The sequence below is a fragment of the Ammospiza nelsoni genome, chromosome 18, assembly GCF_027579445.1.
Source record: "Ammospiza nelsoni isolate bAmmNel1 chromosome 18, bAmmNel1.pri, whole genome shotgun sequence".
NCBI classification, from domain to species: Eukaryota; Metazoa; Chordata; class Aves; order Passeriformes; family Passerellidae; genus Ammospiza; species Ammospiza nelsoni.
This window is the reverse complement of record NC_080650.1, coordinates 11402642-11417735: the sequence shown is the minus strand read 5'-3', so window position 1 is coordinate 11417735 and position 15094 is coordinate 11402642. Positions and strand designations below refer to the sequence as shown.

Here is a 15094-nt window from a genome sequence, read left to right as displayed (position 1 = left end):
TAAAGCTCTGAATTAAGTGGCATAAACCCACCCCAAACCTACTACTCATACTGCACACTAATGTCAGCACTAACTCCAGGAGGAGTGAAATAATCCCACACCCTGGTCTGTGAGGAACAGTGACCATGAGCAGGGAAGGGTGGCATGTTCTTATTCACCACCTCCAAAATACTCTTGACTCTATCAAGAGCTCTCATTACAGGTCTAGGCAACAACACAACACCTGGGCATCAAAACACAGCTTGACCTGGAAAATATTTGCAGATAGGCAGTGCTTAGCCTACTTCAGCACACTGCAGTCCCCTGGCAGCTCTCCTGTCTGCAGGTGTGAGCAGGTGAAGCCTCCTCTCACTTGTGACCTGCACTCACTGACCCACCAGCACCTCTTCAAGGCTGTTCCATGACCATGCTTTTAAAGTGGTATATCTGTATTTCCTTCCAAAGAATCTCTGAAGGCAGGAGGGTCCTGGAAAGTTTTATCTAAAGTTGGAGGAGGAAGATCAGATCTGTCTGAAATTAGTTTGGCTGCAATAAGGTGCAAATCCACATCTAAATGTCTGCTTCTGTCAGGATGGAAACAACACAGACCCCTGGGAGAACTCTTTCCCCACTTTTGGCCCTTGCCTGAGAAATAAACAACTGAATCACTGACACTTTCTTGTAGACCTCAGAATTCCATCCATTGCTACCTCACCAAACCATTGGTCTACTGGGACATCAGTCTTCCACCCTTGCTCACATTTTACTGGCAAAAGAAACAGGACACATCTACTTTACAGGAAAGCTCAAGTAGCAAACAGATACAGACTGGACAGTTATCCTGACTACCAGCACCAGAAATTCACATTTCCCACTCCATTCTGCCCTTCTAGAAGAGCATTGAAAAATGAACTAAAGAAAAGTACAACTTTAGGATCAAATACAAGTTAGACATACCTGGAGAGAAGAGCTGCACATGTATGGGATGAAAGCACCTGGTCAGTGAGGAAAGATCCTACAGTTCTATGCAAAGCAATTTTTTTTCAAGTGATACTTTCTTGAACTTTTCTCTGATGTTACGCCTTGTTTTCATACAAGAGCACAAGTGTGGTTTTGACCCTGGAAGACCAGGTGAATTCCCACCTGCACCTCTCCACACACCATTTTGGACACCTACAGTACAGATTCCCTGTCCCACCAGTACTTCAAAGGCACCTGCACTGGTGTTATCAAAGGGGCAAGTTTGGAACAAGGCTTTAGGCCCGTGCTTGTGTCTCTCTGCCAAAAGCAGGAAATTATGGAGAGCCCTGAACCCACTGAAGAACATGAGATTTATAAGCCCACACAGTGTGATGGCAAACAATGAAAAGAAATGCTGCAATCTGTGATTAAAAAAAAATTACAAATAAATGCAGATGTTAAAAACAGCTGCATCTCTCCTTAGTATCTGCCATCCCAGGGAAACAGATTGCTTAAATTACTGAACTGAGGAATCTGCATGATTTAAGTGCATTTGCCAATTAGCCAAGTACCAGGGAAACACAGCATCAATCAGCAGCTGGAATAACCCAGCCATGCAGGAAGTCAGCACTCAGGAACACTGAAGAAGAAAGAAAATAAGGTGAGTGTTTTCATGCTAGTTTATAAGAGCCCTTGAGTTTATGGACTTTATAGCAGAAGTCACATTTCTCGCATTTTTCTTTTCCAGAGGGTTCTGGTTTCTTGAGCTTCATTCTCTTCCCAACAGAGCCATCTAGTGGGTGAGACCTCATCTGTGAGGAGGAAATTTTTATTTATCATGCTGTAATAATACACACAGTACAGGAAGGCACTGGAAAGCAGCCTGTAACAAACCAGCATTCCAGTTACTCCAGTCAGAAATTGCTAAGCGATGTTTGTCTTGGCTGAGACTTTCCTACCAGTGAAAAACTTCAACATTTTTAACACCAAACTCACAGTATCCTTCTGAAGAGTTCATCCTAGACTCAGCCTCAACCTGAAGCCACAGGGCAAAGCTTTTTGTTTTTGCAAAATCCAGTATCTTCTTCGGAGCTGATACGCATTAGAGAAGTTACTCCAAACTTCCTAAAGCAGATACAGTTTGTTCCATCAAACCTCCTGAGGAAAGTTACTGTTTCTCTCCAAAATTCGTGCTTGTCCCCCACCCTCAGTGCTGCTGAATGCCACATCCACGGCTCCTGAGAGAACAGCAGCTTGCTTGGCATTGCTCAAGAAGGAGAACAGAACTTCAAAAAGAGGTGAGCCAGTCAGCACCAGTGGAAATGGTCCCTGTTTGTGAGGACTGCCATCTTTTGGACACATTCCTCATGAGAGGTACAAAATGACACTAAAATGCTTTTAGAGTTAGGCTCAAGCATCCCTTACACACATTCTAAGGAGGTTTCCATTGCAAATATTCAGGATCACTACCACCCAGAAGAACATGCAGCAGGGCTTTCCCTAGAGACCAAATACAGCTTTATTTACACACAATTCAACAAGTTAATACGTTAGTTCAACTTTCCTGTCTGCACACAAGGGAGAGTCTTCACAGCAATCCAGGCAGAAAAGCAAGAGCAGCTCTTCAGTGTGTGTACAGACTGGTAATTGACCTTATGCAAGTAGATTAGGTACACAAGGGTTACATTGAAACATTTCAACCATTTAAGTCAGTAAAAACACCCAGGCCACACTTTAATGAAGTTACAACTAGATTTAGCTTCCTGCAGATCAGCTGATCTACACACAACTGCGTACAGATAATAAGATCAAAAGCTGAAGTTGATAGTGAGTTTTGTTCAAAAATCAGCATTTGGATTGAGCTGTGTTTAATGGATAACTATTTATAAAATTTCTCACACACCTGCACTGCCTTTCAAATCTACAAAGCATTTCAAACTTATCCTGGAAAATGCCTATTTTATATTCTGTCATCTTTTCTCAGACACAGGGAAAAACTGCTAAGAAAGTCAGAATAGATTTTTTCACTGCAAATATAGAGTCAAGCTATCAAAGTTGTGTGTTCCTAATGAAAAATTCTCCCCATATCCAAAGAGAAAGATAAGAAATGCAAGAATACAAGTACAATATAGAGATCTGAAGGTGGACCTCTATCTATTGTAAAAAGCTAAAGAACACAGTGCTCTGCTTCTCAGGAAGCTAACTCTGTTTTGCTGTACTTTCCATAAATTCAGCTGCTAATAAGACTTTATAGTATGACTTAAAATTCTTCATTAAGAATGCCTTCTAATTCTTTAGAGAATAAATGACAGCAGGATTAACAAGAAAAAGGAAACATAATGATCTTCAAAAACCAATGCATCACACAAAGTGGTCAAAACTAGATATAACAAAGTCCACTATTTTCAAAAGCTGGCTTGAGTTTGAAATATTTGCCCAATAATTGTCCTGTCAGGTAAGAGCAGACGAGTTTTTGTCAGAAACATTTATTAAACAAAACTGATACCAATGCACACAAAGTCAAGTTAACACTCCTAATAAAAAAAGCAATTCAGCCAAGACCAAAATTATCTTCTCTTCTGGAAGATGTTGCCACGGCCCATCCCACGGCCTCTTCCTCTTGCAGCCACTGAAGAAAGAAAACATCAGGGATGACATGAATTTGACATGCCTGCACATTTATCTCAACAACCGACAAGCAAAACATCAACAAAACTCAAGGTCTCTTGCTCAGAAGGCAGGAAATGCTCAGAAAGTGAGGTGAGAGCACAAAGTGTTCTATGAGAAGAGCCAGATCCTAATGGTCCCACAGCTCCTCAGAACAACTGCAGCAGATACTCACACATCTCATGTTCCTTCTGACACACAAATCTGTGCCACCCAAGACACTTGGAACCCCATGCTCTTGCAAGGTTTTGTAACACTACTCAGTAAGTTACTCCCCCACACAAACGTTACTGCACACTGTAACTCTGTGGCACACGACTGTTACTGAGCTACCTAAGAACCAGACTGATCCCCTGAGGAAGGCACAAATGAGAGTGAGCTACAGAAAAGGTAATAATTACAGCTCCCCAGTAACTTCGTAACTAAAGCTGCTTTCCTACAACAGCTCAACAAGAACACATGAATCCTTCCCCAAGCATTTCAAACAGCTGGTGGCCACAACTGCAAGAGAGCAGAACTCTGTTAGTTTAACAGAAAGGCTCTGTTTACAGGGCTACTCACTACCTCTAAATTACTGCAGCATCAAGACTAAACAATTGGGACAATTGGGACAATTTGGGTAATTGGGACAATTTGAGTCTTGACTCTCACTTTAAGATAAAACATACAGAAAAACACTGTATGAACCAGTAATCTTTCCACTTCTTACTGCTTAATCTCCCCAGTGACAGAGATAAGTTTTCCAGTTCTACAGAAAAATAGGGGGAGGGACCTGGAACAAACTGTACATACCTTGAGCTTTGAGAATAGCTGCTTTCCCTCGGCCAGCTCCAGAACCCTGGTTTTTATTCTTCATGCTCTTTAGCATAGGAGCATTCTTCAACATATCTGGTAAGATGAGAAACCGTATCTTGCTCCCCCTGATGTACACCTGCTCGAGCTGTGCCACCCGGCCATCTCTGTATGTCACTGTTATGTTGGACATCTGCAAGGGAAAATCAGTCAGTGCTCAGACAGCCCTCAGCTGTGACACAAAGCATCATGACCATTCAAACACACCAAGGACTTTTGCTGTCTCACCAGTTTACAAATCAGCTTTATCAGCATCATTATTTTTGTTTTCTTACATGCAAATAGTTTTGATAAAGCTATTTTAGTACTAACTATTAGGAAAGCATTCTGATTTCCACGAGCACTTGCCTGAAGTCAAAGTTAGGCCCTCTTGGAATGACTACAGTAATGTACATTAAATAAGCTTTCGTTTCTTAAATCAAGGGTTTTTTTATTCTTACACTCAGTGGCTTTAAACAAAGAACCCTGGAAAAACACTGTTCACAGGACAGACTTAAAAATCTCTGATCCTACTGACAGGGATGCCCAATCCTACTCTGAAACTGGAAATAAGCTCTGGCCTCTTTGGAGCATTCTGTAACGCTGAATCCACTTCACCACAGTAAAAAACAGCATCAGTACAGTTTTTTTTTAATCCCAGAACTAAAAGCAACAGTCTTTAATCAAGTTTTCAGCCTTCCAAGGCCCAGATCAGCCAACCTTCCCTCCATCCTTGTGAAACAAAAGATACCTGACAATTCATGTTGTCTTCAGCTTCGATAAGTTTGCCTCGATAAACTTCTCCAGTGTTGGTCTCGCAGGTCACGATGTGGCCCTCGGCCTCGTGCAGGACCTTGATTGGCACTCCGATCGACATGGCCGCAGTGCTGGGGCTCTACACCTGGGGCACCGGGAAAACAAAAGCGTTTATTACAAAGAAAGATGTAGAATAACTTCCAATTACACAATCCATCATCTCTTCCAGTAGAGTGAAGAACCAATTTTCTCACATTTTTAATACAACATGTGTTTTGACTATGCATCAATAACACTTCTCTAGAGACGTGCCCATGTAGACGCTAAACATCAGCAGCCAGTCTTTTCCAGGTCTCTTCTGGGAAATTCACTGTTAAGGACCACAGAACAAACCACTCGTACCTCCAAGGGAAGGGCCACAGGTGGATCCCACAGCGTTACGGCCCCTGCGAGCCCCGCGGACAGCTCGGCCCCGCTCGGGGGCCCCGGGCCCGTTCGTGAGGGAGCCGCGGCCACCCCAGCCCTCCCGCACCTCGCCGCTCCGACCCGGCCCCCTCCGGCCCCTCAGGGGATGCGGCACCGCCCGGGCACCTCCCCAGAGCGCCGATGGAGCGAGGGCGTTCCACAGGGGGCCGAGAGCCCCGCGCCGCACTCACCGCCCGCGCCGCTCTCCCTAATGGCCTCCGCCGCCTCCCGCCCTGCTCCGCGCGCCGGAACCGGAACGAGCGCGGGGGGCGGTGCAGCCTCGTCCCGTCCGCTCCCGCTCGGGGCCAGCCCGGCAGCCCCGCGGTGCCCCGGCCCTGGGGCAGGGCTGCGCGTCCCCCGCCCGCCGTGTCATGCCCCTGCCCGCCCTCACACCCCGCCGCTCTCCTCGCCGCCACGGCGCGGGGCAAGCGCCCCGGGGCCCGGCCCCCCTCAGCCCCCGCCTCCGGGAGGAGCCAGCGCCGGGCCCCGGGGCCGCGCCGCCGGCTCGGCGGGGCCGGCAGTGAACGGGCCATGAAGAGTCCCCGGGAGGCTGGCGAGCCGCCGCCAGGTCAGTGCGGCCCGTCCAGCCCCGCTCGGGCCGGCGGGGCCTCTGCGGGCAGGGGGCGGCGGAGAGGCCGAGTCCGCCCCGCGGAACGGGCTGGCAGAGCGCCCGGCGGGCGGCGGGGAGCGGGCGGGGAGCGCGGGCCCTGCCAGGGCTCCCGGCGGCCTCTCGGTGCTGCCGAGCCGGGTTTGCCCTTAGCGGCGACGGGGAATTACTGGCTCGGTAAGGTCGGGGCGGCGGGAGCTGGCCAAGCACAGAAGGGTTCGCAGGGTGATTTACAGGCACGGCACGGACGGGCTGGTCTCTCTCGGGACAGCCACAGCCATCGCTGAAGAGCTCTCGGTGTGTTGGGAAACAGGTGCCTGGAAGCTGGGCGGCCAAGAAACTTGTTATTGCTCTCTGAAGCTTTCACGTAGAAAACACATACTCCTTGGTTAATGTGGGACTTGGTAGATGAATTTGAAAGACTGAATATATCAACTGGTGTGCCATTCTTTAAAGTCATGATTAAACAGGGGCACAACTAGGAAAAATATAACAACATTATCTAAAAAGTTCTATAAATCATATTACCCCAAAACTAAACAAGTCCACGTGATGTCAAATGCATTTTTATTCCCATCATAAAATGTAGAGGACCTTGTTAACAAAACTTGTCAAAGGCCGTTTCGAGATCAAAGGTTATTGAGAAAAGCACTTTGTGATTAACTCACTTTGGTCAATGCTGAAGTAGCAATGACAGGCACAACCCTTCAAGTCCTGCTCGTGGTGAAACTGAAACCACCAAGTTGCCAACACCGTAAAAATAAAAAACTGAGGCAGAGGATGGAGCTTGTACTTTGGGACTTTCTGGGAGAGATTATTAATTTTCCCTCTCTATTGAGGTTTTGATGGAATTAATACAAAAGGACAATGGTGCAACTTGCGAGTTTTAACTTGTTTTGTTTAAAGTCTGTAGATTACCATTCTTGAGAGATAAAGGCATCTATAGAAATCTGTGGGGCATCTAAGAGATTCATGCACAGAGATCTTGGTATGTTTTCTCCCAGTTTGGTTGAACAACTCTTGTGGCACAGAAGTACAGTCAGACACAAGAGAAAAGATGAATACTTGTGTCTTAGCTGTTGTTATCCAGGAGGAGACACAGCATCAATTGAGGGGTGGTGGGTACATCACCCCACAGGAAAAAAAAAAACCAACCGAAAAAAAACCCCACAAACTTCTAAGGGAAAAGGGGGTGGAGAGCCAGTGATCTAGGTATGGAACAGTAAAGGAGTATGAGATTAACCAAATGCTTACCTGTACAGAAATACTAAAGGTATGTTCCCCTAAGAAAGAAAAAAATCTACCTGCCAGTCAGGCAAAACCACGTTCCTAAGTTTCCATGGTTGTAGTGCTGAGGACAGGCTGACTTTTGGTGGCATGGAAAACCATTCCTGTATGGATTGACATTGTTTGTGTCCTGCTCACCCAGCTGACTGCATCCAGCTGAAAGTGCCCGTGATTCAGCAGCTGTACCACTGGGACTGCGGGCTGGCCTGCTCCAGGATGGTGCTTCAGTAAGTGGCTCTCTGAGTGGGAAATGCCATTCCATGGGGAGGGGGAGCAGGAAGCAAATCCCGGGGAGGTGTGTTGGAGCAGCCCTGAGTTCAGTCGTAGGAGAACAGCAGGTTTTGAGGTGCCCTTGGACAGCGACTGCTGCTTGGGCCCAGCTCTCCAGCAGGAGCAAGGGAAAACATAAACTGGAGTGAACTTCGGACCCTTTTGAATAATTACACAGATGCAGAATACCTAATCAGCTCTGAACTTTGCAGGCTGGCATGCATAAGCTCATAGAAAGTGTTGCTTCTTTCCTGTTGTACAATTAAGAAATGATAGTTTTTAGGTTAGGTTAGCTGTGACTCATCTGATTCCTTTCTGTGTTTTCAAGTGATGGTAGGTGCATCCCAGTTTATGAGTGTGTGCTGTACCTGTACTGCCTCTGTCCTGCTGAGCCCCAACCTGTGGGATGAGTGTTTGTGTTCCAGGAGTAGTTTCAGCTTCAAAATTGTGTTGCCCTCTGGGGTTTTTTTTGTTTATTTTTGGTTTTTTGAACTAGTAGCTGTCCTGCTGAACTCCTCTTTCCTTCCACAGAGGAACATGAGCTTAGGTGCAGGAGAAATACCTATTTAGATGTCCACTTAGTAGATATGAAGCAGAAGATTTTCATTTCTCTCCATCCCTTCTGCCAAGACGTTAGTCCGTGTGCTGGTAATTTCCCATCTTGACTACTGTAACCTCTACTCCCTTTACCTCTTTGCCACTCCAGTCTGCCCAAAACTCAGCTTCCAAGATTAATCTTCTTACCCTGCTGATCTGACCTTGTTTGCCCTGCATCCTCAATTCCAGTTGCTTTTTCTTTTTTATCATTTACTTCCATTTGTTTTCTTGCTTTCAGAACTCCCTGTAGCTACCTTGCCCTGCCCCTTTGCAACCTGTCCCAAACTTCCTCCTGACTTCCATCTCCCACTTTCTTCCTTTTGTGTCATCAGTGCCTAAGACAAGCTTCCTTTGAATATTTACTGAATTCCTTTATGGCTCCTCCTTTTAAAATCCATCTATTGTGTGAAGGAAGTTTTAGTCTTTAACTCTTCTTTCTGTGTTGGCTCTAATACACTTGTACATTACACTGTAAACCCTTCAGGACAGAGTTCTATACCAGCTTGACTCTGGTACAGCACCTGTACACTTCTAGCACTCTAAAACAGTCAAGGCACCACACATTTCCAATTTTAAAAAGTCAGAAATAAATCCAGTTAAATATTCCCTATTCCTTTCCCTTAAATTTCTGTCTCCTTTGTGGGTTGGTTTTGTTTTGGTTTTTTTTTGGTTATTTCTTAGCCAAGCCTGTTGTTTCAGTTTTTATGTTCTGTGATGTAGAGGCTTGGACTACAGCACACATTTTGCTTCTCCTAAGATCTGTGCTTCCCTTCCCCTGCCTTTGTTGATACTGTAGGTACCTGAATCATTTGGACAATGATGAGTTTCAGAAAGCCATCCAGGATCTCCAGTTAACAAAGAGTATCTGGACTATTGACCTGGCCTACCTGATGCGGCACTTCGGAGTTAAGCATAAATTTTGCACCCAGACACTCGGCGTGGACAAGGGCTACAAAAATCAGGTCAGTGTTCTCATCTACAGGGGGAGAGCAGGCAGCTTTAAAAGCCTTGAGTGTCATGCTGTAAAAGCTCTGGTGTCTTACTGACAGTCAACCATATTTAATTTGACCTACTGCCAAAACCGGCACAGCTCTGTTCCAAAGGCAGTATGATCCCATATTGATTCCATCTTTTGAATTTTTAAAAAGTTTGCATGTAGTGTTCATGAAAGGTTCCTACATATTTGACAGCCTTGGAGACTGAAGCCCTGTATTTATCTACAGAACAGGTACAGCCTGGGCAGCAGCAGTGTTTAGCTTCCACACTTTCCCCACCACCGTGCCTCAGCCTTGACCTGGAAGATCCACCTCTAGAGGTGAGAGGGGAACTTGGCCTCCCATCCACGGAGAGCTTGGCCTCTCCAGGGCCTGTAGCAGTGGTGACTTTATTGTAAGCTCCTGCCCAGTTTCCCCTGGGAAACCAGACAGGCTTCTCTTACCTAGGCAGCTGAACAGCCACTGGACAGAAAGTGCAACAGTAACTGACCAGGAGCAAATTTAATTTGTAATTCAGAGCAGAAATCCTTGTCTTGTTTCCAGCAAACTAAGGGAGAGATCTTTTATCCCATAACCAGAGCTCCAACTTATGCAGGCTCTTGCTAGCAGACTCTAAGTGGTGGATTACCCAAGGTAAACACCATTCCAGTTCAGAACTTCTGTTATTTCCACAGTCATTTTACAGGAAGCACTTTGACACAGAAGAGAATCGAGTGAATCAGCTCTTTGCACAAGCCAAAGACTGCAAGGTGCTGGTGGAGAAATGGTAAGCTGTTTTCTTTCTCTTTGGAGATTCTGTGGGCCCCTGCTTTTCTTGGAGGCACCAAGCTAAATCACTGAAAGAGACTGAAATCAAGCCCTAAGCCTTTTTTACCAGTTAGTGTCTTTCTCCTATGTCTCAAAAAAACCTCATGCACATCAAGACCTAATAATGAAGTTTGAAAAAAAATTAGTCATGATGCAAAATAAGTGATAAGAAAATGCTGATAGGAGCTGACTGTGTTCTGAATTTGGTTATCCATTACACTTAGTAGGGAGTGCCTACAGCACTCTAATTGGCCATTGCTGGAATTAAGGGGAATGCTGTGTGGGTACAGAACTCATTGTTCCCAGAGCTATGCAAACATTATGGATCTCTGTTCCCAGACAAACATGCAAATTACAAATTAGCATAGCAGCTTTTGCCAAGGAGACCATGAAATAAGGAACTCCGTGAAAGAACTACAAACCCAGAGGAAATGGAAAAACTGCAGAATTTGATAATCAGCAGTGAAATTTGATTCGGGAATGACCAAACATCCAACTTGAGCTGCATCCCTTTTTATAGGGAAACTGGACTTGGATCCCTGCTTTCAAAGTGGGGTAAATGATTAGGGGTAAGGAAAGAAGAGAGGACATGGGCCAGCCACAATAACATCTGAATGCTGGAGCATAACTTATATTTAGCAGAATCAAGTGTCCTTGCTAACATGCATGGAGTCACCTTCACTTTAATGAATAAGCTGTGACAGGACAGAAGGGACACACAGTCCCTGTTGCTTTTGATCAAGGCAGGGACAGAGGGCACATTTACCTGTGCAGTGCTGAGGCTGGGGCATCAGAGTGGGGAAGGATTAAATAAAAAGCACATGAGCTCAGTCAGGTGGTGCACACAGCACAGACATCTGGAACTGATCCAAGGGATGAGTTTCTCACGCATATGGAACACACCATCTGCCTCAGGGAGGGACAGATTTAACAGCTGAGGTTATAGGTGGTGTTTGGTGAATACTTACTCTCTGTGGAAATAAAACCTAAAATATGAGGCAATTCAAAACTTCAGCTAGGAGAATCACAGTCCTGAGTGACACAGGCATATCTGGGTACATCTTAATTTGGTTAGTGGTTACACAACATTTAACCACTCACTGGATAAAGATTTGGTGTTTCAGAGATAAGCTTTTCTAACAGCAAGAGAGAACACTTCGCTTAAAATTTTCCTACAACAGAAGTCCCTCAAGTTACTGAGTTGCCAGCTCCTTTAATTCTCTTCTGTGGGGCATCTGATGTGTCATCTCAGAATGTGTTACTGCAAATACAGACCTGTTGCTCTGCACTTCAGCAGCAGCAATGAAATGAAAAGGCTGTGAATGCTACAGGTTCTGTCAGGGTTTGTGCATAGCAAAGCCTGCAGGGTTCAACAGCAAAGAGCTGTACCTGTGATAAAGAAGTATATCTGTGATGTATCTATAAAGTGCCAGCTGCACTGTTCACCATCAGGCCCTTTCTTTACACCAGCTCCTTTCAATAAGTGTGTCTGTTTTTTCCTTGCAGCACAGTAACTGTTCAAGACATCCAAAACCACCTGTCCCAGGGTCACGTAGCCATTGTCCTTGTGAACGCAGTCCTGCTGCTGTGTGATCTCTGCTCAAGTCCTGTCAAATACTGCTGCTTCCTTCCCATTGGACAGAAGTGCTTCTGCAGGAGCCCTGACTACCAGGGCCACTTCATTGTGTTATGTGGCTACAACAAAGCCTCAGGGAGCATTTACTACAACAACCCTGCCTATGCTGACCGTGAGTAGCCTGTCCCTTTTGGATGGATTCAGCCAATGCATTATTAATGAGTCTGACACAGCCACAGCTGGACCTCTCCTCACAGTGCTCAGACATTTTAAGCATCACTACCCAATTTGTCAGAAGGGGTTTTGCCACATTAATGCATTTTGTGGTATGATTTAGTTGAAGAATTCAGATAGGCATTCTAGCAATTGGCTTGTTTGGCTTTCAGATGGGTTAGTGAGAGGTGCTGAAATGTCCATGTGCAGAATATAGCAGAAGGGCCACTTTGGTACCTATCTGCAGCACTGCTTCAGTGAGCTCTCTAAGGTGAAAAACCCACCTGAGTAAAGCTGTAACCTAAGCTGCTGGGTGTAGTCTCTACACTAGTTTGGTTTGTGGATTCTGTTACATCATGTAAGAACCTTTCACTGGCAAATCCTTCTGAATTTTTTGTAACATTTGGCTCCTCCTTGCCAGGAACATGCTGCACCAGCATCAGTAACTTTGAAGAAGCCAGGACAAGTTATGGCACGGATGAAGATATTCTGTTCATCTACACAGACAGCTGACACCCACCAGACACTCCTGCTCCTTCCTGCACAGCCTGCAGGGCAGCTGGCTGCTCGTCTCAGGACTCCCCTGCACACACCTCACTCCTGGACTGCAGTGGGACCCTCACCAAGGGAGGCTTTACAGACATTGACAGGACTATATTGCAATGCTGTCTTTACCTTTTTCTCTTTTTTTTTTTTTTTTTTTGATTTTGCAATATCTGTCTTGGTTTTTTTTCTCCCCCTAATTTTCAAAATTGCACATTTGACAGCAGTTCTAAAATACAGGCCCAGAGCCTGTTCACTTTCAGCTTATTTTCAAATTAAACACATACGAAAAAGCACCAAATTTATGAATTTCAACACTTGGTAATATTTGCATAGGTTTAGGTAAACAAAGGAAAAAATAGAAAATACCTGTTTCTCTCTCTGTCAAAGCATGAAGGGCTGGTCTTCATACAAAACCTATGGATTTGAAGTTCAGCAGAATATTGTAAAAGGAAAAATTTATTAATTTAAACCATCTTTAAATAACAAAAAATGCCTTGCTGGTTCATCAGTATTGTCTGCAATGCAGGAAACTTCCCACCTACCAAATTCACAGAGATTTAGCATTTATGCAACTGCAATACTGGAATTACTCCCTTGCACTACAAACTCAATCTCTTTTGGCTAAATCCTCTTGGATGACTGCTCAGAACTCCACATTGCTCCAAAACTTATAAATGGAAAGATTTTATTTGCACTGGGAAGTCTTTACTGCTCTTTGCAAAAAGCTCTGAATGTTATACTACCCACATGTGCCAGTTTCTGCAGAATCCATTCTAAATATGAACATTTTAAATATTTGAACTTATTAAACAAATGCAGAAAATTATCATCCACACTAATGGTATATATTTTTGTGTAAAGTGTAAATATCTGGCAGCATCTACTGCATTGTATCTAAAATGCTAAATCATAATTTGAGCCAAATTTTGCTGTTAGTATTAGTTCAGTGACATTCTCAGAAGAGCTAAAATCAATTAAGGAAAGAGGAAATACAAACATACCTTCTACAAGTAAGAAGGCAGGAACTTAGATTGTTCTAGCTCTTATACTGCAGCTGTATGTGGATTAAGTTGTTGCTATATTGAGACATTAAGTGAAATTGGTAATACCCATTCATAGCTCTTTCTTCTGTTACCTGAGGAGCACTCTGAAGTGTAAGAAAAAACCACTTATTTCAGCTTCATCCATCCTTATTTCTTACCAGTCTCAATCTTCAGTCCTGCCTATATGAAAGTGAGTAGGAAAATCAGCACTGACATAAAATTAGGAAAATTTGCACTTAAGGCAGAGGTCCCACATCTCTGGCATGGTTTTAGGAAAAGAACTGTTCAAGTTCTGAAACTCTGTGGATATAATAAATAGGAATCTACTTTCAGCATAGAAAGTTTTTTTACCAGGATAAACATTTTATCAGTTGTTGACTAACTGAAAAGTACACAGTGTTGACTAAGTACTTAGTAGAATCAAGAGTGCTCCTTTGTACAAAGGCAAAAATAGTAACAGACATCTAAAATGCAGTAACCCTTAAAAAATCCAAACAAAAGTGCATGACAGGAAGTTTTGTGTGTCAAATTTAGATTATCACTGGTGACGTTTAAATACATTCTGGCAGTGATGAGCAACAGGTAGGATGTGATTTGTGGAGAACTGGCCCCTCAGTGCCACCAGCAGAATCCTTCCAGAAGAAAGGCACAAAAGCTTTGTTTGTTGTAGGTAATGCCTTTCAACTCCTCCAAAGTAAATAAACAGAAAACTCCTGATCTGGGAATTTTAATGTCCAGGGCCAAAATCATGATGTTTGATTTTGAGAGAGTGTATTAGCTCAGTTAATAATTAACAGGTATGGAAGCTACAGGCTGTTAGAGTACCCCCTTAACCCATGCATTTTCAGGTAGGTAGTTCATTCAATCCCATTAAACTGCCACAGGATTTGTCTTAGAGCAGGCTTGATTAGTTGAATAAAACTAATTCTTACAAAAGCTTCTAATTGGCATTCAGCATCTCACTGTTGCCATTACCAAAAGTGAATCCTGGGTGTACAGAAAACATGAACTTAAGGGCAGGCTCAGTGGTCTGAAGTGCACACACAGGTGTAACAATATTGACAGGTAAGTGTTGGGTACCCAGGGTTTAAATGCTTCAACAAAAGTGAAAGATAAACAAAGCAGACAAAAGGAGAGGTCCCCTACAACAGGACCTCATACAGCTGCCAAATGGAAGATGGCTGTGAGAGATGAAAACACAAGGGAGAAGCAAAAGCCCACTGAAAAGACTGAGTATGTGACACAAATTCAACTGAAAAAGCAGCTCACTGCACAAGCACCCAGAACCACCTGCATTTTCTGAAACTTTGTTTACTATTACAAGATTGTCTATCAAAACACTCGGAAAATGTTCTGTTGCTTTGTTTCTGTCAGGATGTCAATAGCAAAGGAAGGGGATTTTACATGCAGGGATTTTATACATAAATATATTTTTATTTGTAATTAAGCCATTCTCAATAAAGGTTAAGCTCACAAATAACCTGGTAACATAACG

The 15094-nt window shown here is 44.1% G+C and overlaps 2 protein-coding genes across 3 annotated transcripts; one reads left to right on the top strand and one right to left on the bottom strand.

Annotated features, from left to right (window-relative positions):
* Positions 1–2434: 2434 nt before the first annotated feature.
* SNRPD3 (small nuclear ribonucleoprotein D3 polypeptide) lies at positions 2435–5920 on the bottom strand. Of its 2 annotated transcripts, none has more exons than XM_059485395.1 (4): positions 5850–5920; positions 5189–5338; positions 4399–4591; positions 2435–3568 (listed from the first exon to the last, which is right to left on the bottom strand). In XM_059485395.1, exons 2-4 carry the CDS (start codon positions 5312–5314, stop codon positions 3507–3509), a joined length of 381 nt encoding a protein of 126 aa, XP_059341378.1. In that variant the 5' UTR covers positions 5315–5338; positions 5850–5920; the 3' UTR covers positions 2435–3506. The 2 variants fall into 2 exon arrangements, with proteins under 2 accessions (XP_059341378.1, XP_059341379.1); XM_059485396.1 differs by lacking the exon at positions 5850–5920 and adding an exon at positions 5596–5748.
* A 74-nt stretch (positions 5921–5994) lies between these two features.
* On the top strand, positions 5995–15092 carry GUCD1 (guanylyl cyclase domain containing 1). The gene is made up of 6 exons (XM_059484898.1): positions 5995–6226; positions 7695–7779; positions 9216–9381; positions 10089–10180; positions 11728–11969; positions 12432–15092. Exons 1-6 carry the CDS (start codon positions 6190–6192, stop codon positions 12521–12523), a joined length of 714 nt encoding a protein of 237 aa, XP_059340881.1. The 5' UTR covers positions 5995–6189; the 3' UTR covers positions 12524–15092.
* Positions 15093–15094: the final 2 nt, after the last annotated feature.

Excerpts from the sequence above, each read along its gene's own strand:
- GUCD1 (XM_059484898.1), top strand. The coding sequence starts at position 6,190 with ATGAAGAGTCCCCGGGAGGCTGGCGAGCCGCCGCCAG. Across the intron at positions 6,227-7,694 it reads GGCTGGCGAGCCGCCGCCAG|CTGACTGCATCCAGCTGAAA; the intron begins GTCAGTGCGGCC and ends CTGCTCACCCAG. Across the intron at positions 11,970-12,431 it reads CAACCCTGCCTATGCTGACC|GAACATGCTGCACCAGCATC; the intron begins GTGAGTAGCCTG and ends CCTCCTTGCCAG.
- SNRPD3 (XM_059485395.1), bottom strand. The coding sequence starts at position 5,314 with ATGTCGATCGGAGTGCCAATCAAGGTCCTGCACGAGGCCGAGGGCCAC. Across the intron at positions 4,592-5,188 it reads AAGACAACATGAATTGTCAG|ATGTCCAACATAACAGTGAC; the intron begins GTATCTTTTGTT and ends TTTCCCTTGCAG. Across the intron at positions 3,569-4,398 it reads AGCTATTCTCAAAGCTCAAG|TGGCTGCAAGAGGAAGAGGC; the intron begins GTATGTACAGTT and ends TTCTTTCTTCAG.